Genomic DNA, 26,710 nt, shown 5'->3' on the forward strand with positions numbered 1-26,710 from the left:
GACAAGTCATGATGTCTATTTATTTCCCACGTAGTCTGCGCCCGGCTGAGCATGTCCTGCCTGCATACAGGCACCGGGCCCTTCTTCCTACTGGCTACCTATGGCACACAGCTTGGCAACTAGCAGGCACATGGCCTGAAAAGCAACCAAGACACGCTGTCAGTCCAGCTGTCCTATGCGCTGGCCTCCCATCGCCAGCATCATTCGCAGTCATGGGGACAGTGGTTGCCTGGCAACATGGAAGCAGCTCTGGTGGCCATTTCTGGGCTGAAAGGGAGACTCTGAGCCCCCCTCCTCCGCTCCAAAAAAAAAAACAAACAAACATGAGGGAGAGCCCTCTGAGGACTCCCTTCTTGTATGCCCATGGGTTCAAGGATGGCAGAAGGGACACAGACAGGCCTAGATGTCCCTAGATTCCTCTGCCCAGGGCTGACGGCAGAGCCAGGCTGGACAGGTGAGGCATGGCTGTGAAGACTGGGAAGAGGCTGGGGGAAAAAGACACGCTGTCACGCGTGGGGCTGAAGGACATCACAGAGCATGGGTCAGACGTGACCTAGGTCGCTGGGAGGCAGGAGTTGAGTCTGCAACCCAAGTTCATCATGTGTGATCAGGGGTCCAGGGGATGCTGGCACCTGGCTAGGGCTGGCAGTGAGCGATTCCCAAGGGGCCAAGAGTTCAACTCCGATGGGGCAGGGCTTCAGGAAGGATCGTGAGGACCCACATGTCCTGTGGCTCATGTCCCACCCATTGCTTCACTAAGTGGCCTGGTGGCAGCCCTGGGATTCTAGAAAAGACTTCATCGATGACTGGGGCTGCTGGGGGTCAGGGGAAATGGTGCTACCTGCACTCTGCTGGCTCTTCTCCAGGAGGGTCTGGGACCAATACAGTACAAAACAGGAGGGTGAAGAAAAAAGGGGGGGATACAAGTCCATCTTAACATGCGGGTCCAATTTCTTTTTGTTTCTCTCTTGGGCAGCCAGCCCGATGAGGAAATGTAAGAACATCAGGAGACTTCAGTGGCTGAGGGACAGGACCATGTGGGGTCTGCTGGAAGACATAAGATGGGAAGTGAGCTATGATGACCAGAAGGGAGACCCAGACCATAGGGAGGGTAGGCAAGGTATAGGCTGAGAGGGTGCAAATTCAATGAAAACCAATGTTATAAAAGCTCTGAAGGCGCAGGCAGGAGGATTTCAAATTCAATGCCAAGCTGAAATACAGAGCAAGGCCCGGTATCAATTAAGAGTGCTGGGGACAGTGCTGGGTAGAGCTCGTTCCTAGAACCCACAGTGAGGGCTGGGGGTGTGGTCAGCGGTAGAGGGACAGCCTAGAACCCACAGTGAGGGCTGGGGTGTGGTCAACAGTACTGAACTCCCTTGAGGTGGGGAGTTTTTCCCAGTTCACCAGTAGAAAGGGGGAGAGATGAAAGAGCTCTGACCTCCTGCCTCCCAGGTAGACAGGAAAAACAATGGACTCACCTCTCACTCTTGCTGCTCCTCGTTGCTGGTGCTTGGTGTCCGACTATGCAGCTGACTCCTGAGTTGTTCGATCACCTCTGGGTTCTGCTGCTGCATGTGCTGGGCAAACTGCTGACCCCTGCAGGGGCAGGCAGGCAGGATTGCTGGGCACAGGCCTGAGAGGTGCCCCTCCCCCATGCAGGTCCCTTTCCTGTCCCCTGGGGCTGGTCATAGCACTACTCACGCCTGTATGAGGCTGGCCAGATCATTCTGTGATGGACTGCTGCCTGGTGTGCCCAAGGGATTGTGGGTACCGGAGATCATGCCTGACATGCTGTGGGAGACAGCAGGTTGAAGGAGGCCCATGCAGTCATTTTCCACCGTCACTGGGCCCCAGAGAGACTCTTAAGTCCTGGCCTCCCCAGCTGGGAGCACCTGTCACTCCTGGGCCCTGTGTCCCTTGTCCTCTCCCAGATCTGGGCCTTGGTCAGCTTCCCCAGACTCAGACTGTTTTGGCCTGATGACAGTGGGTCTCTGGTGAGGTGCTTCGGCACCCAAGGGACATGGGATCACAAATGTGTCTACCATGACTGACTGGGATGAGGAGTTCCTGGCATGGAGTGAGTGGAGGCCAGAGGCACTGGTTAGCACCCTGCAGGGCCCAGGATGTCTCCCAGAGAGGAAGCCTTCCCCAATGCTGACAATGGTATGGCTAAAATACCACTTTAAGGGTTGGTTTGGGTTTGGGGAAAAAGGGTTGAGACAAGATCTCACTCTAGCCCAGGCTGACCTGGAACTCACTGTAGTCCCAAGCTGGCCTAGAACTCACAGTGACCCTCCTACCTCAGCCTTCCAAGTGCTAGGATTAAAGACATGTGCCACCACACCCAGCTTCTGCTCTAAGTTTTGATGGACAGCATCATGGCACTTCCTCAGTATGTTAGTCTCCCTGACCCAGCTAAGTAGCTCACAGTGAACTAATACAACTCCCAACAGTTAAAAACCAAGAAGGGCTGGGGGGTGGCACATGCCTTTACTCCCAGCACCCGGAAGGCAGAGGAGGGAGTTCAAGGCCACCCTGAGACTACACAGTGAATTCCATAGTGAGACCCTACCTCAAAAGACCCCCCCCAAAAAAAAAACCCAAGAAGGGGAAGTGGCTCAGCTAAAGACATTTGCTTGCAAAGCCCACAAGCCTGGGTTCAATTCCCCAGTGCCCATGCAAAACTAGTTGCCGCAAGTAGGACATGCATCTGGTGTTCGTTTGTAGTGGCAGGAGGCCTGGGAACATGAGTACCCACACATGCCAATACATAAATATGTATGTACGTACGTAGGTGCACACGCGCGCACACGCGCGCGCGTGTGTGTGTGTGTGTGTGTGTGTGTGTGTGTATAGTTTCTTGGTTTGTTTTCCAGGTAGGATCTCACTCTAGTCCAGGCTGACCTGGATCTCACTCTGTAGCCCAGCCTGGCCTTGAACTCATGGCAATGTTTCCACCTCAACCTCTTCAGTGCCGAGATTAAAGGAGTGTGGGTACCATGCATAGCAAAAATATTTAAGTGAGGACAAAAATGAACACACCCATGATGTCTAGCCACACACTGGAGTATCACTAAGAAGTGAGGTTCTAACACACGCCACAGTGTAAAGGAATCATGGGACACTGTGCTCAGTGAGAACCAGACACAAAATTCCACATGTAGAAAATGTCCAGAGCAGGCAACTCCAGGGACAGGAAATGGATTGATGGGTCCAGGAGTGGGGAAGGACTGCTAATAGGGACAGTGCTTCGTCTCAGTGATGGAATGTTCTAAAGCTAGATGGTGGGAAGTTACATGACATTCTGAATATACATAATACCACCAGGTGGTACATACTTTTTTTTTTTTTGAAACAAGGTTTCATGTCAGCCAGGCTGGCCTCAGTTTTGCTGTGTAGCTAAAGATGACCTTGAATTCCTGGTGGTCCTGCCTCCACCTCTCAAGTGCTGGGATGACAGGCGTGAGCCATCACAGATGGTGTAAATGGTACTGGAACAGACCCAGGACCTCCTGTATGCCAGGCATCCATTTTGTTTTGTAGGGCTTTTTGCTTTGTTTTGTTTTTCAAGGTAGTGTCTTGCTCTAGACCAGGCTGACCTGGAATTCACTATGTAGTCTCAGGCTGGCCTCAAACTCAGAGCGATTCTCCTACCTCTGCCTCCTGTGTAAAGTGCTGGGATTAAAGGCGTGCACCACCATACTCGGCTTGTGGTTTTTCTTCTGAGGTAGTTTTACTCTAGCCCAGGACAACCTGCAACTCACTCTGCAGTTGCAGGCTGGCCTTGAACTCACAGCGACCTTTCTATTTCTGCTATAATTAAAGGGGTGCAGCACCATACCCAGCTTAAATCCATTTCTTTTCACCAAGTATGACAAGACACAGAACACACACACAGGGAGGGACGTGACACGGAACACTCACAACTGCTGCACTTGAGGACTGCTCATCAGGTTCGAGGCCTGAGGAAAAGAAGAGGTTGGTGAGGAGGGGGCGCTTTTCAACACCCTCCCCTTTTCTCTCAGTGTCCTTATGTTCCCCTGACTAACTAGCCCTGAATCCTGGTTCCTGTGATGTCCTCCTGTGGCCTCTGGGAGAGGGACAACTATTTCAGTTGAAAAAAATCCTCTTTTTCTGTGGTGTTGAGGATGGAACCCCAGGGACTCATGTCTGTTAGGCAGGCACTCACCATTGAGCTATACCCCAGGTCTTGTTTTTTTGAGACAGGGTTTCAACTATTATAGCCAGGATGGTCTAGAACTTGCCATGTCCTGCCTTGGTCACCTGGGCGCTGTGATGACAAGCCTGTGCCACCACACCTGCTGCCAGCCCAGGTTTCCCCCCTTGCCTGCTATACCCTGGAGGGAGTGACTGTGCCAGTAAAACTTTATTCATAAACCCCAGATGAGGGCTGGAGAGATGCTCAGCAGAAAAGTGTGCTTGCCTGCAAAGCCTGTGGCCTGGGATCAATGCTCCAGTACACACATAAAGCCAGATGCACACAGGGCTAGAGGGCTTGCAGTAGCAGCAGTCCCTGGCATGCCTATTCTCTCTCTGCCCTTCTCCGCTCACAAATAATTAAAAATATTTAAAAAAAAAAAAAAAAAAAACAGGCTGGAGAGATGGCTCCGGTTAAGGTGCTTGCCTGCACCTCTCCTGTCCAACTCTCCAAGCCCATGTAAGCCAGACACACAGAGCGACGCAAGCACACAAGGTCGCACATGCGCACAAGTCTGGAGTGACTGCAGTAAGTGGAGGCCTTGGCACGTGCCAATTCTCTCTCGTGCATTAAAAAAAAAAGCCAGGGCCAGGTGTAGTGGCGCACACCTTTAATCCCAGCACTCGGGAGGCAGAGGTAGGAGGGTCGCTGTGAGTTCGAGGCCACCCTGAGACTATATAGTGAATTCCAGGTCAGCCTGAACTAGAATGAGAGAGATCCTACCTCAAAAAAAAAACAAAAGAAAAAAAAAAAGGGTTGGAGAGATGGCTTAGCAGTTAAGGCACTTGTTTCAAAGCCAAAGGACCAAGGCTCAATTCCCCAGGACCCACATAAGGCAGATGCACAAGGTGGTACATGTGCCTAGAGTTCGACTGCAGTGTCTGAAGGCCCTGGCATGCCCATTCTCTCAGTTCTATCTGCCTCTTTCTCTCTCAAATAAATAAATAAAAATTATTTTAAAAATAGTAAGATCAGGGGCTAAAGAGATGGCTCAGTGGTTAAGGCAGTAGCCTACAAAGTCTAAGGAACCCAGTTCACTTCCTCAGTACCCACATAAAGCCAGATACACAAGATGGTGCATGCATCTGAAGTTCATTTTCAGTGGCTAAAGGCCCTGGGTGCCCATTTTCTCAATCTGTCTCTCTCTATCTCTCATAAAATAAATAAATAAAAATTTAACAAGTAAATAAAATCAAATAACCCACAGGTGATAGGAAGGAATCAGTGCCTACCATGGTCATGAAGCCCGGGTTGTTGAGTAGGCCAACGATGTCCAAACCACCCATGCCTCCCGTCTGAGGACAGAGATGCACCTGTTAGTCATATCCAGATGCCTGGCCATAGAGGGCAACCCCTAAGGTCAGGCAGTAGCTCAGCCCGGCCTCTCACCACATCCAGCCACCCTGTGCCTGCCCAGACTCAAGCCTCATGAGCTCACAGGACTCGGTGCTTCCCGCAGCTTTAGCTCCGTGATCTTAAGGTTGGACTTGTACGTGTCATTGTCAGGGTCCAGCTCCAGGGCCTTCTTGTAGTAGGCCACAGCCTCTGCATGCTTGTTCAGGCTGGACAGCGCCAGGCTGGGGGCAAGGCGAGTGTGATGGGGGACATGCCCACCCGGCCTGAGCACCAACCCCATCCAACCTGTGCTGGTTGCTCTCTCTGGGTATGGCTCGGTGCTTCCTCAGCAATGGGATCACCTACTATCCCCACACTTGGATCTTTGTACTAAGGGGACTTGGGGAAGGCCCTTAAGAGTGCACTGCTCCCCACTGGAAGCCTCTCAGGCTGGGGCTGGCTCTCCCAGCTCTACAAGGACAGAGGCCCCACCCATGTCCTGTACAAGTGCCATCTGTACACAAAGCAGGAAGGATCAACTAGGGTACTGTGGGAACCCGAATGTCCAGCCAGCCACGATGGCTCTGGGAATGGCACTGGGGTCACAAGATCTGTACGAGCTCAGCATGGGCAACACCTGAGCCAGGGTGCTGCTGAAGAAGTGGCTGTGAGAAAGGAAGTGCCAGGCGGGCAACAGGGCCCCAGCCTTGTACCGACTCACCCCATGCGGCCGTAGGCTTTGCTGTAGCCTGGGTCAATCCCGATGGCCCTCTCACAGTCTTGCACAGCCCCCACGTAGTTGCCCAGCTTGCTGTAGGCTGCGGCTCTAAGGACAAAGGCAGGCCTGTGAGGAGGCCCAACCCCGTCCCCACTGGTCACCTGGGGGGAGGGGTGCCTGGTGTCTCCTCCCGTGAGACCAGAAGCCCATTAGACGAACGTGGGCTGTCTGGGAGGACACAGTTGTCATGGGAATAATGGGGGCCTTAATGCCAGTCTAACAAGCCCAGGGGGCCAGGACAGGACAACCACACTGCACGTGTACTCCTAGAGCAGCACAGGGAGCAGTTAAGAATAGGGTCACTATCGGAGTGCTCAGCGCTGTAACATCTCTACCACACCTTCCAAGGCTCAGGGTCTAATGCAGAAGAGGTGGCGGAAAGAATGGAAGAGCCAGAGGAAGGGTAGGACTCCTTACAATGTGCTCCTCCAGACACAAAATGGCCTGGATGTCCATGACCTCACAGTGCCTGACACTACCTACACAAGACCATCATAATAGGAGGAAAAGATCATGACATCAAAATGAAAGAGACTGATTGCGAGGTGGAAGGGATATAATGGAGAGTGGAGTTTCAAAGGGGAAAGTGGGGGAGGGAGGGAATTACCATGGGATATAGTTTACAATCATGGAAGTGGATATTACAAAAAAAAAAAGGAAGAAGAAGACAGGGCAGGCACAGCTTTTCCTATGAGTTAGGTTGCCTTGCAAAGCGCACGCAGTTTCTCTTGCTTGGGCGGGAATGCTTCCATCTCCTGGTTTGTGTGTAAATGCCACCTCACTGGGACATCAATGGAATTCTGCCCATGGCCTCAGGGGCCACCCAACCCTCTCTCCTCACCCATGACCACAGGACCACCTGGCCCACCGGTACCTGTTACAGAAATAGACGGCATTGGCGGGGTTGAGCTCGATGGCCTTTCCGTACAAGTGCACAGCTGCCTCGAAGTTCTCCAACTTCATCTGCTCATTGCCTGGGGGATATGAGGACACAAAGAAGTATATCAGGGCCCAACTTCACCCCTAGCTCTTCAGAGCGGGGACATCTTCAGGATCTTGTGGGAGGTGGGATGATCTAGTCATGTGCTCTAGTCTGAGCACCCAGGAACTGCAGACTGCCAGGATGTTTGAGAAAGCCCCTCCTTGGGGACGGAATCCTGGAGGACAAGCTGATAGCCAGGGCCCTTTCTCTTCTCTCTCTGAACAGGCCCCTCCACAATGCAGCAGTCCCTTGTTATACTTGAGGGGAGATTCTGGGGCCCCCACGGTGCACAAATCTGTGGGAGCACAGGTCCCTGCTGTGTACATGGCAATGTCTACCCAGAACCTGTGCACACCTTCCACTGACTTCAAGTCATTGATTTTTATTTGAGACAGGGGAGAAGGAGAGAATGGGCACACCAGGGCCTCTAGCCACTGCAAACGAACTCTACATGCATGCACCACCTTGTGCATCTGGCTTATGTGGGATCCAGAGAATCGAACTTGGGTCAATAGGCTTCACAAGCAAGTGCCTTAACCACTAAGCCATCTCTCCAGCCCTGACTTTAAGTCATTTCTATATGACTTACAATACTGGACACAATGTCGACACATGCACACAGTTCTTATACAGTTGTGTTAACAGACATTTTTCCCAAGTAATATTTTTGTTTTTGTTTTTATTTTTTAAGGTAGGCTCTCGCTCTAGCCCAGGCTGACCTGGAATTCACTCTGTAGTCTCAGAATGACTTTGAACTCACTGCGATCCTTCTACCTCTGACTACCAAGTGCTAGGATTAAAGGCATGTGCCACCATGCCCACCTCTAAGTATTTAATTATTATTATTATTATTTTTTTTTTTTGAGAGGCAGACAGAGAGAATGGGGCACCAGGGCTTGTTGCCACTGCAAATGAATTCAAGATGCATGTGCTCCTTGTAATCTGGCTTATATGGGTACTGGGGAATCAAACCTGGGTCCTTCACCTTTGCAGGCAAGTACTTTGACAGCTAAGTCATCTCTCCAGCCCCCACACTGTACCCCCGCCCCCCATCAAAGTTTTTTCTACTTGCAATTGATTAAACCCACAGCTGTGGAACCACAGGTAGTGAGGACGACGTCCTGGTGGAACTCTAGGTACTGAGGCAGCCACTTTTTGTTGTTTTTTGTTTTTTGAGGTAGTGTTTAACTCTAGTCCAGGCTGACCTAGAATTCACTATGTAATCTCAGGGTGGCCTTGAACTCATGGTGATCTTCCTACCTCTGCCTCCTAAGGGTTGGGATTAAAGGCATGCGTCATCATGCCCAGCTGAGACAGCCACTCTTGTGGCCTGTCTTCCAATGTCACTAGCCACTGGCTTTCTGAGATGCACAGGTCCTGATCTAACCAGAGGTAGTAGAACTGCACAAGCTATAGCTTCCCTAAGATGTGCAATTCCTATGCCACTAACTTTAAAAGTATGATGCAGTGGTTTCTTCAACATGTCATGCAGTCACCACCTCTATCTACTTCTAGAACATTCTGTCATCCCATAGGAAGCTCTGTTCCCATGAGCAGTGCCTCTCCAACACCACTTTCCTCAGCTGACAGTTCAGAGACTGCCTCCTGCCTGCCTCCTGCCCTGGCCCATAGGGATAGCCCTCCATCCCACCCCACACCTTCAGTTTTAAGGCGCTCTGCCTCTGCTGAGTCCTCCTCAGAAGGTGGCGTCCAGTCGGAGCTCCTCCGGCTGTGTGGCATCTCCTGCGGTGAACAAGACAACATCGCTACATCCAGGCCAAAGCCATCTTCAGCCTCACACACTCATAGGACACTATGACGGTATGCGGGCTCACAGGACAAACAAAGCTCTGTGGGCACAGTGCTGGCCTGGTGCAGTGTGGCCAGAGTGAGGCACCTCAGCACCACCAGGCCAGTGTCCCTCCTGACCTGTGGTGCCAACTTATGACATGGCTGAACCATAGGCTGGATTGTTCTGTGGATATCGCCATAGCTGCTTGAAGCTAGGGGTAGGAGCTAGGGAAGCACGGGCTCACCTTGCCCGCAGCTCCTTGGAGCTAGAGTCAGGGGTCTGGAGACCCCCGGGCTCACCTTGCCAGCAGCTCCTTGGAGCTAGAGACAGGGGTCTGGAGAACCCCGGGCTCACCTTGCCAGCAGCTGCTGCTTCAAAAATTTCCGACAGGGTCTGGGGCAGTGCCAGGTCACTGTCTTCCACTGTCACTCCAAATGCAGTCTCCAAGCACTGGATGGCAACTGCAAGGAGGCAAGATGAGATACATCTGTTCCCTAGAGCTCCACACTCCTGAGGATCACGCAAAGCGCAGAGGGGCTCTGGTTTCATGTAGTCTTGCCTAGGCTTGAACTTTCTATATGGTTGAGGATGACCTTGAATTCCTGCTATTCTTGCCTTCACTTCAAGTACTCATATGACAGGTGTGCACCCAGTTTAAAGGGTACTGGGATTCAAACCCAGGGCTTCATTCATGTTAGGCAAATGCTCTACCCACGAGCCTCAGCCCCAACACATCTTCAACTGTGTACCCAAGGTACCCGAGCACTTGTTGCCTGTGTCCCTCACGGTTCTGGTGCAGAGTCCTTCCTTTTCCCTAACTGCTAACCTCATATACCCAAGATGGACGGCTGGGCCCAAACACCCTGACTCATGTAGGGACTCAGGGGTGACCTCAGCTCCCCTGAGGTGTCACAATGTGGGCAATGCCATGTTAAAGAGGGTGGGGACTCAGTCTGACCAAGATAGGAGTACAGAGCTGCCCCAAAGTCCTAACATATGTCCACTGGCAATAGAGCCAGACCATCACCGGGAGGGTAGGGAGTGTGAAGGGAGCCCTTCTCCTCATTGCCCTGTAGTCAGAAGAATCTCCTGGGGCCCACCCTCCTACAGGCTGAGTGGGTGGACCCAAGTCTGTCCTAAATCCCACAGGGCAGTGGAGTTTAGTGGGGCAGTCACCTTCTCCTCACGGTGGAATCCCCTACATCAAGATAAGTCCCCACGTCTGTCTCCTAGAATCTCATGTAGCCTGTGAAGCATCAAAGGCCTGCCCAGGTACACAAGTGAGGGTGGCACAGGTGGTACCTCAGTGAGAAAGGATGGCAAGCATGGGAGCTCACTGGCTACTGAGGGTGTCCTAGCAGCCTTCCCCCTCCTGAGAGTACCTCAGTGAACCAGGCAGGCAAGGCTAGATGCCAAGGCTCTAGGATTGCATGCAGGGACAGATGCACACACTGGGAGTTACTTGCTGTCCCTTAACCATGATGGAGAAGAGGGGCTTGGCTCCAAGCCAGTGAGTGAGGGGCAGCATGGGAAATGCCCAGGAGCAGGCACCCGGCTCAGGGGCCTCCTGCCCCAGGCTACATACCTTCCAGGCTCTCCTGTGCATCAGATGAGAGCCCACCATGCCGCAGCTGGTCATGTAGAAACTGGATGATGGCATACGCCAGACGCTTCCTGCTGTCCATCTTGAGGCCAGAGGAGCCACACAGACTTGCTCAGGGTCTGTAGGTCCAAGTCAGGAGTGAGGTGAGCTAAGGACATGCATAAGCCCTATCCACACTCAGGTTCTCCTCTGGATACAAGAGCTGCTGCCTGTGTACTGGCCAATCCTAACATTATGGCCACTGGACCCAGCCTTTCTTCCCAGGGACACAGATGGGAACCCCATGACACAGAGAACAGACCTGTGGCCTCTGAGCACCCTTTCCTCAGTTTACCCCTTGGTGGCATGCCAGCAAGCATCAGTGCAGCCCTTCGGGGCTGTTTTTGGAAGCCCCCACAGGTCCCAAGGTTCTAATAGGTGCCCAGATGTCCTGCTTTTGACCCCAGGCCTAGAGCTCAGAAGTGCTTCAGCCCAGAGTCCGGGTCCCCAGCTCCCCTGTGAAGAGCAGGAGGGGCTGCACGGGGACACTAGAGAGGTCACACATCTACAGCTATGGCCTTCAGTCAAGGTCTTCCTCACTCAGGTGTGTTGTGACCAAGGGCACCTTGGCCACAATGGCTTTCTCAAATGCCATATCTCCCTCACCTTAGAGGCAAGCAAAGAGAATTAGTGGCAACACCTGGGGTGACCTTGTCCTGGGCTGACAGATATCCTAAAGTCAGATCCCCTAAACCTCAAGAGGAGAGTGTTTTTAAAATAGGGTAAGCTGATCATAATAGGAGGAAAAGATCATGACATCAAAATAAAAGAGAGACTGATTGAGAAGGGGAGGGGATATGATGGAGAATGGAGTTTCAAAGGGGAAAGTTGGGGGAGAGAGGGCATTACCATGGGATATTTTTTATAATCATGGAAGTTGTTAACAAAAAAAATAGGGCTGCAGATATCTATAACCTGACACTACCTACAAAAGACCATCATAATAGGAAGAAAAGATCACAACATCAAAATAAAAGAGACTGATTGAGAAGGGGAGGGGATATGATGGAGAATGGAGTTTCAAAGGGGAAAGTTGGGGGAGAGAGGGCATTACCATGGGATATTTTTTATAATCATGGAAGTTGTTAACAAAAAAAAATAGGGCTGCAGATATCTATAACCTGACACTACCTACAAAAGACCATCATAATAGGAAGAAAAGATCACAACATCAAAATAAAAGAGACTGATTGAGAAAGGGGTATGATGGAGAGTGGCATTTCAAAGGGGAAAGAGGGGAGGAGGCAATTACCATGGGATATTATCTACAATTATGGAAGATGTCAATAAAAAAAATTATATTAAAAGAAAGAATTAATGGAACTGAGAGTATGTGACTATTACACTTCATAATATAGGATTAAGGCAGTTTGTAAGGTGATTTTATCAATTCCCACCAAACCAATGTGCAAAAGCTTCTGTTGATTTGTATCCTTTTTGTTGTTGTTGTTTTCAAGGTAGGGTCTCACTCTATGATCTCTATTCTTGTTAACACTGAATATTATGCTAAGTAATGAGAATTGATTTTTTTTTTTCAAGACAGGATCTCTCTTTAGTCCAGGTTGATTTGGAATTCATTCTGTAGTCCAGGCTAGCCTTGAACTCCAGGTCATCCTCCCACCTCAGTTTCTGGAATGCTGGAATTAAAAACATAAATCAGGCTGGGCATGGTGGTGCACGCCTTTAATCCCAGCATTCGGGAGGCAGAGGTAGGAGGATTGCCATGAGTTCAGAGCCACCCTGAGATGACAGTTAATTCCAGGTCAGTCTGGACCAGAGTGAGATCCTACCTCGAAAAACCAAAAAAAAAAAAAACAAAAAAACAAACAAACAAAAAAAAACACCATAAATCACTATGTTAAAAAAAAAGTGGTGGGGGAGCTGGAGAGACGGCTTAATGGTTAAGGTGCTTGCCTACAAAGCCAAAGGACCCAGGTTTGATTGCCCAGGACCCACATAAGCCAGATGCACAAGGAGGCATATGTGCCCAGTTCTGTGCTAGCTGTGTGACCTCAGGACAGCAACTTGGCTCTCCTGGGCATCAGTTTCCTGTCACCTGGAGGTAGTGCTGGCAGGCCTCTATATCCATGGGCATAAGTGGCAGTGCCCTGTGTAACTGGGCAGAGGCTTGTCTTGTCTGGGGCACAGCGCACTCCCAGAATGCAGTCCCCACCTGCTGCTTCTGGGCTAAGCTGGGCCACACCTTTCTGCACACACCTGTCTTCCCCACTGGCAGGTCCCTTTCTTTTCTTTGCTCTTTTTTCGATTTTTCAAGGTAGGGTCTTACTGTAGCTCAGGCTCGCCTGGAACTCACTATGCAGTCTGAAGATGGCCTTGAACTCACAGTGATCCTCCTACCTCTGCCTCCCAAGTGCTGGGATTAAAGGCAGGCACCACCACGCCCACCTGGCAGGTCCCTTTCTGATGTGACCTATGCCCTGGGCATCTGGGCTGGTGACAAAGATGTGAGCTGCCAAGGCAGGGGAAGTGCTCCAAGCAACAGCAGGGAGCTATGCACCAAGCACAGGATGGCTGGGGGTCCTATACCCTAGATGCATTTGCTGACAATGAAAGCCCAGGCCCAAGGGGAGCTCACACCATGTGCCAGCCCCAGCTGCCTCACAGAGATGTCAATTCTGCTATGCTTTCAACCCTGATCTGGCATCAAAAAAAGTGGCTAGAGGGCTAGAGATGTCTTAGCAGTTAAGGCATTTGCCTGTGAAGCCTAAGGACCCAGGTTTGGCTCCCCAGTACTCACGTAAATCAGATGTACAAGGTGTTGGGCGTATGCATCTGGTGTGTGTCTGCAGTGGCTGGAGGCCCTGGTGCACCCATTCTCTCTCCCTCTCTCCCCCTCTCTCTTGTCTATAATAAATAAATAAATAAATAATTTTTTTTTCCTTTTTTTTGAGGTAGGATTTCACTCTAGCTCAGGCTGACCTGGAATTCACTATGTATTCTCAGGGTAGCCTCAAACTCATGGCAATCCTCCTACCTCTGCCTCCCGAGTGCTGGGATTAAAGGTGTGCGCCACCACACCCGGCCTGATAAAACTTTTTTTAAAAGATTTTAAAAAGTGCCAAGGGCTGGAGAGATGGCTTAGCAGTTAAGCGCTTGCCTGTGAAGCCTAAGAACCCCGGTTCGAGGCTCAATTCCCCAGGACCCACACGTCTGGAGTTCATTTGCAGTGACTGGAAGCCCTGGTGCATCCATTCATTCTCTCTCTCTCTGCTTCTTTCTCTCTGTCACTCTCAAATAAATAAATAAAAATAAATTTAAAAAAAATTTTTTTAAGTGGCAGGCATGACACTACTTATACAAGACCGTCACAAGAGGAGGAAAAGACCATGACATCAAAATAAAAGAGAGACTGACTGAGATGGGGAGGGGATATGATGGAGAATGGAATTTCAAAGGGGAAAGTGGGGGGGAGGGTATTACCATGGGATACTTTTTATAATCATGGAAAATGTTAATAAAAATTGAGGAAAGGGCTGGAGAGATGGCTTAGCGGTTAAACGCTTGCCTGTGAAGCCTAAGGACCCCGGTTCAAGGCTTGGTTCCCCAGGTCCCACGTTAGCCAGATGCACAAGGGGGTGCACGCATCTGGAGTTCATTTGCAGAGGCTGGAAGCCCTGGCGCGCCCATTCTCTCTCTCTCCCTCTATCTGTCCTTCTCTCTGTGTGTCTGTCGCTCTCAAATAAATAAAAATTAAAAAAAAAAATTGAGGAAAAAAAATGTGGCAAGGCATGGTGGCACACACCTTTAATCCCAGCACTTGGGAAGCAGAGGTAGGAGAATCATCCTGAATTTGAGGATACCCTGAGACTACATAGTGAAGTCCAGATCAGCCTGGGCTAGAGGGAGACCCTACCTTGAAAACAAAACAAAATTTTAAAAAGTGCTGGAGCAGCTGGGAAGATGGCTCTGTGGGTAGAACACCTGCCTCACAAGCATGAGGACCTGAGTTCAATCCTCAGACCTCAGGCAAAAAAGCCATACATGGTGGCCTGTGCTCCTAGCACTGGGTAGGGGGGACAGGAAAACCCCTAGGGCTCAGTGGCCTTCCAGGCTAGCCTAATTGGTGAGTTCCAGGCCAATGTGAGACCCTGTCTCAAAAAGAGGTGGATGGGGTGCTGGAGAAATGGCTTAGCGGTTAAGGTGCTTTCCTGCAAAGCCAAAGGACCACGGTTCAATTCCCCAGTATCCACATAAGCCAGGGTGGCACATGCATTTGGAGTTCGTTTGCGGCGGCTGGAGGCCCTGGCATACCCATGCCCATTCTCTCTCTCTCTCTCTAAGAAATAAATAAAAATAAAATATTTAAAAGAACAAAAAGAGGTAGATGGGGGCTGGGGAGATGGCTCAGCAGTTAAAGGCGCTTGCTTTCAACACCTGCTGGCTGGGGGTTCAATTCTCAAACCACCCATAGAAAAGCTCATGTGAAAGGTGGTGCAAGTGTCTGGCATTCTGTTTGCAATGACAAGAGACCTTGGCATGCCCATACACACACAGATATGTGCAAAAAAAAAATTTTATTAAAAAAAAAGGATGGGCATGGTGGCTCATGCATTTAATTCCAGCACTTGAGAGGCTGAGACAGGAATATTGCTGTGAATTTAATGCCACCCTGGAGCTACAAAGTGAGCTGCAGGTCAGCCTGGACTACAAGACACTGCCCTCTGGCCTCCACTTGTTCACCAACACATAAGCACACACATGTATGAACATGCATACACATGTATGCAACAAAAAAAGGTAACCAACTCAGTCCTGGAGAGATGACTCAATGTTTAGGATGGACCCTAACCAAGTAAAGGGAAGGAGGGAGGGAGAGAGGGGAGGAGCGAAGGAAGGAAGGAAAGAAGGAAGGAAAAAGAAAAAAGAAAGAAAAGGAAGGAAGGTAAAACAATATGATTTGACCAGACCTGGTGACACATGCCTGGGATCTCAGCTACTTAAGGAGGCTGAGGCAGGAGGATGGCAAGTTCAAGTCCAGCTTAGGCAACCTAGTGAAATCTTGTTTCAAAATTAAAAGTTGGCTTGGAAAGATGGCTTAGAGGTTAAGACACTTGCCCAAAAGCCCAAAGACTCAGGTTCAATTCTCCAGGACCCACATAAGCCAGATGCACAAGGTGGGACATGTGTCTGGAGTTCATCTGCAGAAGTTGGAAGCCCTGGTGCTACCATTCTTTCTCTCTCTCTCTCAAATAAATAAATAAACATTAAAAAAAATCAACAGTAGGGCTGGAGAGATGGCTTAGCGGTTAAGCGCTTGCCTGTGAAGCCTAAGGACCCCGGTTCGAGGCTCAGTTCCCCAGGTCCCACGTTAGCCAGATGCACAAGGGGTGCATGCGTCTGGAGTTCATTTGCAGAGGCTGGAAGCCCTGGCGCGCCCATTCTCTTTCTCTTCCTCTATCTGTCTTTCTCTCTGTGTCTGTCGCTCTCAAATAAATAAATAAAAATTAAAAAAAAAAATCAACAGTAAACAGAGAGCTGGAGGCATGGTTCAGTGGTAGGTGCTTGCCTGGCATAAGCAAAGGCCCTGCCTGGCTCCACTGTTCATACTGCACAACTAATAGCAGCAGAGATGGGGGCAACCCGTCAAGCAGGCACCTGCAGATGGGGATGGGCCTCAAGGTGGGACTTCTGACCTCCAGAGCTAGAGGAACACATCTGCTCCTGTGGCCCCACAAGGACCCCTGTCTTTCCAGCAGTAGCAGGCCGACCCTATTTTTAGAAGAGCTGACTCAGGCCTGGGCCAGAGATGGGCCTAGGTCATGCCGTAAGGACATATAGGCTACCAACACAGGAGCGATGATGCACTCTGTCCCCAAGAGATGTGGTGTGGCTCCAAGATAAAGCCGAGGTTAGCTATATGCCTCCAGGGACCCAGAGGCCAGAGGCACACCCTGGCTTCTTAACAAAGGGGAGCTTCAGATTGAGTAAAAATGTCTAATTCTAAGTGTCCAGCTGTGCAATGTGGTGGCACCACCTCTAATGCCAGCACTTAGGGGGGCTAAGGCAGGAATACGGTGGGTTCCAGGTTGGACTAGGTTACAGACTGTAACCCTGTCTCAATACACCAGCAAATAGTTGGATGTGGTGGTACACGCCTTTAAGGGAGGCAGTGGTAGGAAAACCAGAGGACTGGAGGATCGCTGTGAGTTCAAGGCCAGCCTGAGACTAAACAGTGAATTCCAAGTCAGCCTAGGCTAGAGCACGACCCTACATTGAAAAACCATAATAAATAAATAAACCAGCAAGCAAGTAAAAACAGAACTGAAGCGATAGCTTAGTGGGTAATATGCTTGCTGCAAAACACAAGGACCCGAGTTCAAATCCCAAGAACCCATATAAATGCCAGGCATGACGGCACACATCTGTAATCCCAGAGCTGGGGAGGAGAAAACAAGTGGCCTCCTGGAGCTCACTGGCTAGCTAGTTGTGGTGGTTTGATTCAGGTGTCCCCCATAAACTTAGGTGTTCTGAATGCTAGGTTCCCAGCTGATGGATATTTGGGAATTAATGCCTCCTGGAGGGAGTGTATTGTTGGGGGCGGGCTTATGGGTATTAAAGCCAGTTTCCCCTTGCCAGTGTTTGGCACACCCTCCTGTTGCTGTAGTCCACCTTATGTTGGCCAGGGGGTGATGTCCACCCTCTGCTCATGCCATTGTTTTTCCCTGCCATCGTGGAGCATCCCCTCGAGCCTATAAGCCAAAATAAATCTCTTTTTCCCAGAAGCTGCTCTTGGTTGGGTGATTTCTACCAGCAATGCGAACCGGACTGCAACACTAGTCTAGCTCAATCAATGAGCTCTGGGTTAAGAGACTTTCTCAAAAAGTAAGACAGAGAAAAAAAAAAAAAAAGTAAGTCAGAGAGTGAATGAGAAAGATACATGCTGCTAATCTCTGTGGCCTCCATACCACATGTGCACACACACTCATACATGCATGCATGTAGAAAAAGCAAAAAGAAAGCCAAAAGCTGGCCTTCCTGCCCATAGCCAGGGCCCCTATACCTCACTTGTGGAACCGTTCACAGTACAGGGAGGGGATTCAGTGGTGACCCTGTCACCAGGGGACGACACTAAGTGGTATCTGAAGACACACGTGGCTGTCCCAACTGGGGAATGCCTTGCATGGAGTGGGTGGAAGGTGAGCTCTAAGCTCAGTGCCTGCAGGGCTCAGGACGCTCCACAGAGAGCATTTTGCCCACTGCACCCACCCAGGGACCCTGGCCATGACGAACTGGCGACCTGATGCTGTGGGTCTACTGAGCACTTCATGGCTGCATACCTCAGTCCTGGTTGGCAGTCACTACTTCAGAAGGGACAGACTGGGAACTGGGGATAGCAGTATTTGCCACAACCACCAAGGCAGCAATGGGCAGCACTGCCAACCCCGCAGCCGCCCATCCTGCCTCCTGAGCCACAGGAGATGGCACATGTTGTCACCACCCCCCTTAATATTCCGAGTGGGGGTGAGCAGCTCATGCCTCTAGAAGACAAGGGGCAGGCTCCCAACCACACACCTGCCATGGTCACTGCCCCCTAGCTGTGTGAACCCAGCTTCCCTCCAAAAGGCTAGCCCAGCACCCCACAGGGGTAGACCTTCCTCCTGGACTACAAGGGCCCCGGGTCTTCTCAACCACCTGGCCAAGGATAAGTCTCAGAGAAGCCTAGTCTCTCCTAACAGTGTGAGCTTTATGAATGCTACAGGCCTCCAGTCTGCCCGGTGCTGGAGATGACAGGCCCAGGGCGCAGCCTGGACCAAGGGTCACACTGGGTCCTGGGACAGCAACTCCCAAGTAGGCTTCAAACCCTTCAGCCCTGCATCTCTACCCTTCCTCCCTTCCCTCCTGCCTTCCTTCCTTTTCTTTCTTTTTTATTTTTCTTGACAGGGTTCCATTCTAGGCTAGGCCGGTCTGAAACTTGTAATAATCCTCCTTCAGCTGCCCAAGTGCCGGGATGACAGGCATACATCACCACGCCTCGCTCATCTTTCCATCTTATTTAAGTAAAATCCAGAGGGCTAGCCAGATGTAGTGGTACACACCTAATCCCAGCACTTAGGAGGCTGACGTAGGAGGATAGATGTGAGTTCGAAGTCAGTCTGGGACTACATAGGGAATTCCAGGTCAGCCTGAGCTACAGCAAGACCCTACCTTGCGGGGGGGGGGGGGGAACCTCAGGAGACCAGGGAGATGGTACAGTGAGTAAAGCCTCACTTCATAAGCACAAGGACCTGCATTCAAAACTCAGAACCCACATAAAAAATCCAGGTAGGGGCTGGAGAGATGGCTCAGCGGTTAAGGTGCTTGCCTGCAAAGCCAAAGAACCCAGGTTTGATTCCCTAGTACCCATGTAAAGCCAGATACACAGGGTGGCACATGCATCTGGAGTTCATTTGCAGTGGCTAGAGACCCTGGCACACCCATTATCTACCCAACTCTCTCTCAAATCAATAAAGTTTTTTTGTTGTTGTTGTTACTGTTTTTTGTTGTTGTTGTTGTTTAAAGCGAGGTAGAGTGGTTTGTGCCTGCAATCCTACAGCTGGAGAGAAGACAGGAGGACCCCTGGGTTCACTGGCTAGCTAGTCCAGCCTAACTGGTGAGCTCCAGACCAATAAGACCCTGTCACAAAACCCAGTGAACATACCAGTACCTGAGTATGTCCCAAACACCCAATGTTGTCCTCTGGCGTGCATACACACACACACACACACGCACACACACTTCAAAGCCAACACCAATATAGCAGGTCAGCCCTACTCAATGGGAGTCCTATAGCCTTGCACATACTCACTAGGAGACCCAGCCCCAATCCCCACTTCTCTACGCATGCACAGTCTCCCCATGATCATGGCAGCCCCTCACACACAACAGGTTTGAGAGCCAGGAACTCTGTTCCCCACATCACTTCAGATTCTCCCATTCTAGTCAGGTCCTCTGAGTATTCCCCAAACCTCAGCCTTGCTTCTCTGGAAAGTGACCAGGATGTTGCAGCATGCTGAAGAACCCTAAACCGCTCCCTGGCCCTCTTGAGAGGGTGTCGCCTTCCAGGGGATCTACTCTAAACTTCCATGTTCCATACAAGTCCCAGGCAGCTATGCTAACCCCCAACACTGCATGTTGCAAACCCCAAATGCTATTCCTGTCCTGGTCTGGTTTCTTTTATGAGGCCTTGGGCCACTTCACAGCATGTCCCCTACTGGGCTCTGAGACCTGGGACGGTCCTCTCGTCCACCAGTGCCTGGCACTGGTTTGGTGGTGGCAGACTGGTAAGCCAAGGGATCGAGTCTGTAAGTCATGTGACCAAGTCCATGGATGACGATACCTCTCTAGCCATTGGCTTCCTCATAAAGAGAGATTAACACAAACAGGGCACACACCTTTAATCCCAGCACTTGGAAGGGAGATGTAGAAGGATTGCTGTGAGTTCAAGGTCAGCGTGGAGCTACAGAGTAAGTTCCAGGTCAGGTTAGCCTGGGCTACAAAAAATAAGTAAGAAAGAGAGAGACAGAGAAAGAGATTGGGCTCGAGAGATGCCCAGTGGTTAAGGCATTTGCCTACAAAGCCTAATGACCCACAAAGTGATGCTTGCATCTGGAGTTCATTTGCAGTGGCTAGAGGCCCTCGTGTGCCCATTCTGTCTCTGTCTGTCTGTCTGTCTGTCTGTCTCTCTCTCTCTCTCTCTCTCTCTCTCTCTCCTATGTTGCTTTCTGCTTAAAAATAAGATAAGAGAGAGAGCCAGGCGTGGTGGCGCACGCCTGTAATACCAGCACTCGGAAGGCAGAGGTAGGAGGATTGCCGTGAGTTCAAGACCACCCTGAGACTCCATAGTGAATTCCAGGTCAGCCTGGGCTAGAGTGATACCCTACCTCGAAAAAAAAGACAGAGAGAGAAAGAAAGATAAGACAGCCACGCATGGTGGTGCCTACCTGTGATCCTAGCATTTGGGAGGCAGGAGGAGTGCATTGAGGTCAAGGCCAATGAGCCACACGGTGAGATTCTGTCTCTAAAACAAAGCAGGGCTGGAGATGGCTCAGTGGGAAAAGCACTTGGCACACAGGTGTGGCAACCCCAGCCAATGGGTAGATGCCAGGTGTGCTGGTGATCCCAGTGTGCAGGAGGCAGAGTTAGGAGAATTCCTGGGGCTGCCCAACTAGCTAATCCAGCTGAATCAGTGAGCTCCGTGTTCAGTAAGAGACCCTGCCTCAAACAATCAAGTGGCGAACAATACATGAAAATACCCAGAAATGACCTTTTGCCTACACATGCACACACACATATCCACTCATGCATACCACACTTACTCAAGAAAGAAAGGAAGGAGAAGGAAAGGGAAGGAAGGAAACAAAGAAATGAAGGAAGGAAACAAAGAAACAAAGGAAGGGAGGGAGGGAGGAAAGGGAAAAGAAAAAAGAAAAACAGAGTTGGTACTGGGGATGTACCTAACTTGGCAAATTGCTTGCCTAGCATGCTCAAGTCGTAAGTTCATCACCAACACCCTATAAACCAAGCACAGTGGAACACACCAGTTATCCAAGCACTTGGGAGGCTGAGACAGGAGGAGTGCTGTGAGTTCAAAGCCAGCCTGGGCACAACAGTGAGACAGCCTGTCTTTTAAAAAAAAAAAAAAAAAAAAAAAAGCAGCTGAAAGTAATGGCTTGTACTTGTCATCTCAGCACTCAGGAGATGGAGGCAGGAAGATCAGTTCAAGGTCACACCAGGGAGATGGATCAGTGGTTAAAGGGGCTTGCTTGCAAGGCCCATTGGCCAGTGTTCAATTCCCCAACACCCACATAAACAGATGCAAAGTGGTGCATGCATTTGTAATCCCAAGGTGCCTGCGTGTATCAAGACACACACATTGTCCCCCCACCCGCCTCCCAGTAAATAAATGAGACCAAGAAATAAAAGGAGCTCAAGGTTATTCTTAGCTACATAGTGAGTTTGAGGCCAGCTTGGACTACATGAGACCCTGTCTCAAACAAACAAATAAATAAACAAATAAAGCTCATGACCCCATCCTGCTGCCACTTAAGGTTCTTTTTATTCCTCCAACCCTGACTATCCCATCCAAGGGGGGTGTCAGTGTGGGGTCCTGACACAAGCTGGATTGTGTCCTGTAGACTAGAATGAGGACTGCAGTCTGATGCTCCCAAGAGCCTCCAAACCACAGTAGTGCTGGGCCATGCCAGGCGTCATGCCTCCCCTCCCCAGCCCTCCAGGAAACTTAACAGTACACCTTGGCTCAAAACCTGAGCATACTCAGGACTTCCTGTGCACATAGCTAGCCACCATATGCACATGGGGTGCATTTCAGGGATCGCTGGACAGTGTTATGAACTGGACAGAAGTCACACCACTCCCAGCTGGGCATAGAGGTACACACCTGTCATCCAGCACTTGGAGGCAGAGGGAAAGGCAGGACTGCCACGAGTCCAAGGCCAGCCTGGACTAGAGTGAGTGCCAGGACATCTGGGGCTAATACAGAGTGAGAATCTACCTCAAGCACTCACCCACCACTGCCCCCCAACCCCCGCCAAACACACACCCCTCCAACTCTGCAGACCAGAAAGTCTCCAGGGTAACCAGTCCACTGGGCTGACACAGCTTGAATCCAGCCAGTGGGGTCCAGCATGGACTTCCAGGGAGCCTGGCTGGGCTCCCAGGAGGTCTGGGGCTGAGGATGGGTTTGGCTTGCATCAAATCTGGGCTCTTGGGGCACTTGACCCTCACACACCTGCAATGGCTGGATGGCTGTCACTCAGATGTGCACTCCACAGATGAACAATGCAAGGATAAGAAGGATCCCAGGGCCACCCCAGGCCATGGCAACAATAACCCAAGTCAGCAGCTTTGGTCACAGGCAGCTGGACTCCAGTGAAGAGTACAACCGGCCAGCCTTGCCCAATAAAACTGAGTGCATATGTACAAAACCATACCCAATGTCAGGACCCACACAACTCCTGTGGAGGCCATTATGGTCCCCTTTTCACAAAAGCCTCATAACCATCCTTGTCATTACTGGGTTTAAAAAAATCTTGTTTTGTTTTGTTTTGTTTTGTTTTGTTTTGTTTTGTAGTTTTTCAGTGTAGAGTCTCACTCTAACCCAGGCTGACCAGGAATTCACTATGTAGTCTCAGGCTGACCTCAAACTCAATGTGATTCTCCTACCTCTGCCTCTCCAACTGCTGGGATTAAAGGCACGTGCCACCGCACCCGGCTCTGGGGATGATTTTGAACTCCTGATCCTCTTGCCTCCACCTCCAGAGTGCTGGGCTGACAGGCATGGGCCACCATGCCCAGCTAGCAGTAGTAATATTTACATCCACCTCTGGGGTGGGCGCCTCAAGGGTACCAAGCAGCATCCCTGGCCTCTACCCACTCCACGGCAGGTGCTCCTCCAGCCAGAACATAGGTCCAGGACTCCCAGGAGCCAGAATGGCCAAGGAGAGGTAAGACAAAACAATCAGGCAGAAATGAATGACTACAGAGCTGGAGAGATGGTTCATCAATTAAGGTACTTGCCTGCAAAGCCTAAGGTCCCCAGTTGGATTCCCCAGGACCCACATAAGCCAGATGCATAAGGTGGTCCATGTGTCACGAGTTCATTTAGAGGCCCTGGTGCACCCACTCTCCCTCCCCCAATAAATAAAATATAAGTATATTTTAAAACTAAAGAAATGGCCAGGTGTGGTGGTGCACGCCTTTAATCCCAGCACTTGGTAGGCAGAGGTAAGAAGATTGCTGTGAGTTCGAGGCCACCCTAAGACTACATAGTAAATCCAGGAACAGGGACTGCTGGCAGAGTTGTAAGTGCCTAACAAACATGGCTGTTCCTAGACAGCGCTGGACTGGACATCTGACTGACAAACAGCTTAGACAAACAGGTAACCTTGCAATGACCCTGTGAGGTGCATACTTTCCCACCAATCTTACTTGATTTACTGTTTTGAGACACGATCTCACTATGTAGGCCAAGCTGACCCTGAACTCTGGGCTATCCTCTTGACCCAGACTCCATGCTAGGATTACAGTCACCACCCGGACTTACAACATTCTCTGACTTTGATTGATAGGGCCTTCTCTGTGGCCCAGACTGACCGCGAACTCATGACGATCCTCCTGCCTCAGCCTCTCAAGTGCCACATGGGTTGTGTTGTGCTGGTTTTTGAGACCGGGGTCCCACTCTGTAGCTCAGGCCAGCCTCAAACTCATAGCAATCTTGCTGAAGCCTCCTTCATGCTAGGATTACAAGCCACCACCGTGACTTACAGCTTTCTTTTGGCACTATCCATCTACTCTTATTTTGTTTTTGAAATGCCGCCTCCCTGTGGCCCAGGAGGATCTGCAGCGCACTCAGTAGTGGAGTAGGCTGACCTGAGACTCACGGGGATCTTCTGAAATCACGGGTGTACACCAACCCGCTGGGCTACTTTTGTTTCTTTGTTGGCTTCTGGAACAGGAATCTCACTCTGCAGCTCAGGATGGCCCGGAACTCACAGTGATCCTCCTATCTCAGCCTCCCAAGTGCTGAAATGACAAGCATGCTCGACCACTCCCGGCGCACTACTAAAAGGGGGAAAGCAGCCTGCCCAAGACTGCACAGCAAGGGAGCAGTGTCCGTCCGGCTGCCCTGCAACCCAGGCTTCCGGCCCTCGGTGCCCAACACCCTCACCCGTGAGCTGCCAAACGGCTGGGGACGCCCACTCGATGGTGAGCCCAGCTCTTCCAAGGGCTGTAACAACGTTTGCATTACAGAAAGGGAAACTGAGGCACTGGGCAGGCAAGAGGCTACCCAAGGTCACCCAAGTAGGGGACTGGAGAGGCTAAGATGCTGGCCCCCTTGTCCAGGGACCTGCCTCTCGGGGTCCCCTCCGCGCCGCGCGCTCTCGGGCCGCGCAGACCCCGGACCCCGGCCACCCTGCCGTTACGCGCTCTGATCCCCACAGATCCGAGGGGCAGATTCCCTCTCTCACGCCCAGCCAGGTCACCACGGAACCCCCCCACTCACCTCTCAGACGACCGAGCCCCGACCCACCGACGGCTGCGCCTGCGCACCGCGGCGCCGCCAGGCCCCGCCCTCAGGGCAGAACGCCTGCGCAGGAGGAGCCCGTTCCGGTTGGTTTACATACTGCGCAGGCGCGTCCGCAACGGGCGCTTGGCCGAGCGGTCGTGACGTCACGGAAGGCGGGAACAAGTTGGTCGTTAAGGCAACTGACCTCTCAGACGTCGCGGAGGCCGGAAGCGTTCTGAAGCAGGTGTGGCGCGGTGCATGGCGGGATGGTGGAAGACTGTCTGGGGGACTACGCCAACTCTCCACGTGGTACGGCCTCTGGTCACGTGGTGCGGCCGCCAACACCAGGGCCATTGCGTGCCTAGCAATTAATGATCCACATTCCTCGAGGTTTTCCTTAAAACTCCCAATTTTTAAAAAATTTATTTACGGGCTGGAGAGATGGCTTAGCGGCTAAGCGCTTGCCTCTGAAGCATAAGGACCCCGGTTCGAGGCTCAATTCCCCAGGTCCCACGTTAGCCAGATGCACAAGGGGGCGCACGCGTCTGGAGTTCGTTTGCAGTGGCTGGAGGCCCTGGCGCACCCATTCTCTCTCTCTCTCTCTCTCTCTCTCTCTCTCTCTCTGCCTCTTTCTCTGTCTGTCACTCTCAAATAAATAAATAAAAATTTAAAAAAAAATTTATTGGGCTGGAGAGATGGCTTAGCGGTTAAGCGCTTGCCTGTGAAGCCTAAGGACCCCGGTTCGAGGCTCGGTTCCCCAGGTCCCACGTTAGCCAGATGCACAAGGGGGCGCACGCGTCTGGAGTTCGTTTGCAGAGGCTGGAAGCCCTGGCGCGCCCATTCTCTCTCTCCCTCTGTCTGTCTTTTTCTCTGTGTCTGTGGCTCTCAAATGAATAAATAAATAAAAATTTTAAAAAAAATTTTATTTACATGCAGAAAGAGAGAGAATAGGCACGCCAGGCCTCTAGCCACTGCAAACGAACTCCAGATATATGCGCCACCTTGTGCATTTGCCTTATTGAGCCATCTCTCCAGCCCCTTGTTTATTTCAAGGTAGGGTCTCACTCTAGCCCAGGCTGATCTGAAATTCACTATATTCAGGGTGGTCTCGAATAGTGATCCTCCTACCCTCTGCCTCTCCAGTGCTGGGATTGAAGAAGGGTGCTGCCACACCCAGAAAACTCCCAAATATTTTTATTAGCATGTGTTAAATACATACAGTAACGGGTTTCCTTATGACATTTTCACATATGTATATAGTTTTTTTGAGACAGTCTCGCTGTTACCCAGGCTGAACTCGCGGCAATCCTCCTGCCTCAGCTTCCAGAGGGTTGGAGTCACAGGTGTGCAACACCAGGTGCATGGAGGTGTTATGAATATGATTACAGTTGAAAGATGACAAAATCCTAAAGGAAAGAACACTTTGGAAATAGAAAATAGACTTGAAGGGTTACTAGGGGACAGGGGCAGGTGACATGCCGAGTTAGGAGCCCCAAAGCCTACAAAAAGCTGGACATTGGTGTGTGAACCTTGGTAATCCCAGAGTCACCCTGACCAGATTGGAGGTGAAGACAGGAGACTCCTTCACAGGCAAGCGCTTAACCACTAAGCCATATCTCCAGCCCTGCCTTCCATAATTTTAATTTCATTTGCAGAAATAATGGTGGTAGGTTTGCCTGAGTTTACATCCAGATGCTCTAACAAGCTATGCTCAGCCACCTACCCCCACGCCAATTAAAGACACAAGTGAAGCTGGGAAGGGTGGCACATGCCTTTAATCCCAGCACTCAGAAGGTAGAGGTAGGAGGATTACCGTGAGTTCAAGGCCACCCTAAGACTACATAGTGAATTCCAGGTCAGCCTGGGCCAGAGTTAGACCCTACCAAAAAAGTAAAGAAAAGAAAAGAAATAAACAGAGACATCTGGATTAAATGAT

The 26,710-nt window shown here is 50.8% G+C and overlaps 1 protein-coding gene across 2 annotated transcripts; it reads right to left on the reverse strand.

Annotated features, from left to right (window-relative positions):
- On the reverse strand, positions 1 to 24,853 carry Sgta (small glutamine rich tetratricopeptide repeat co-chaperone alpha). Of its 2 annotated transcripts, none has more exons than XM_004654923.2 (12): positions 24,772 to 24,853; positions 10,692 to 10,828; positions 9,461 to 9,567; positions 8,973 to 9,057; positions 7,207 to 7,306; positions 6,276 to 6,380; positions 5,658 to 5,796; positions 5,452 to 5,514; positions 3,925 to 3,962; positions 1,702 to 1,791; positions 1,479 to 1,596; positions 1 to 1,044 (listed from the first exon to the last, which is right to left on the reverse strand). In XM_004654923.2, exons 2-11 carry the CDS (start codon positions 10,789 to 10,791, stop codon positions 1,482 to 1,484), a joined length of 942 nt encoding a protein of 313 aa, XP_004654980.1. In that variant the 5' UTR covers positions 10,792 to 10,828; positions 24,772 to 24,853; the 3' UTR covers positions 1 to 1,044; positions 1,479 to 1,481. The 2 variants fall into 2 exon arrangements, with proteins under 2 accessions (XP_004654980.1, XP_044991123.1); XM_045135188.1 differs by having other exon boundaries at positions 1 to 1,047.
- Positions 24,854 to 26,710: the final 1,857 nt, after the last annotated feature.

Source organism: Jaculus jaculus, chromosome 15 (genome assembly GCF_020740685.1).
Source record: "Jaculus jaculus isolate mJacJac1 chromosome 15, mJacJac1.mat.Y.cur, whole genome shotgun sequence".
Taxonomy (NCBI): domain Eukaryota; kingdom Metazoa; phylum Chordata; class Mammalia; order Rodentia; family Dipodidae; genus Jaculus; species Jaculus jaculus.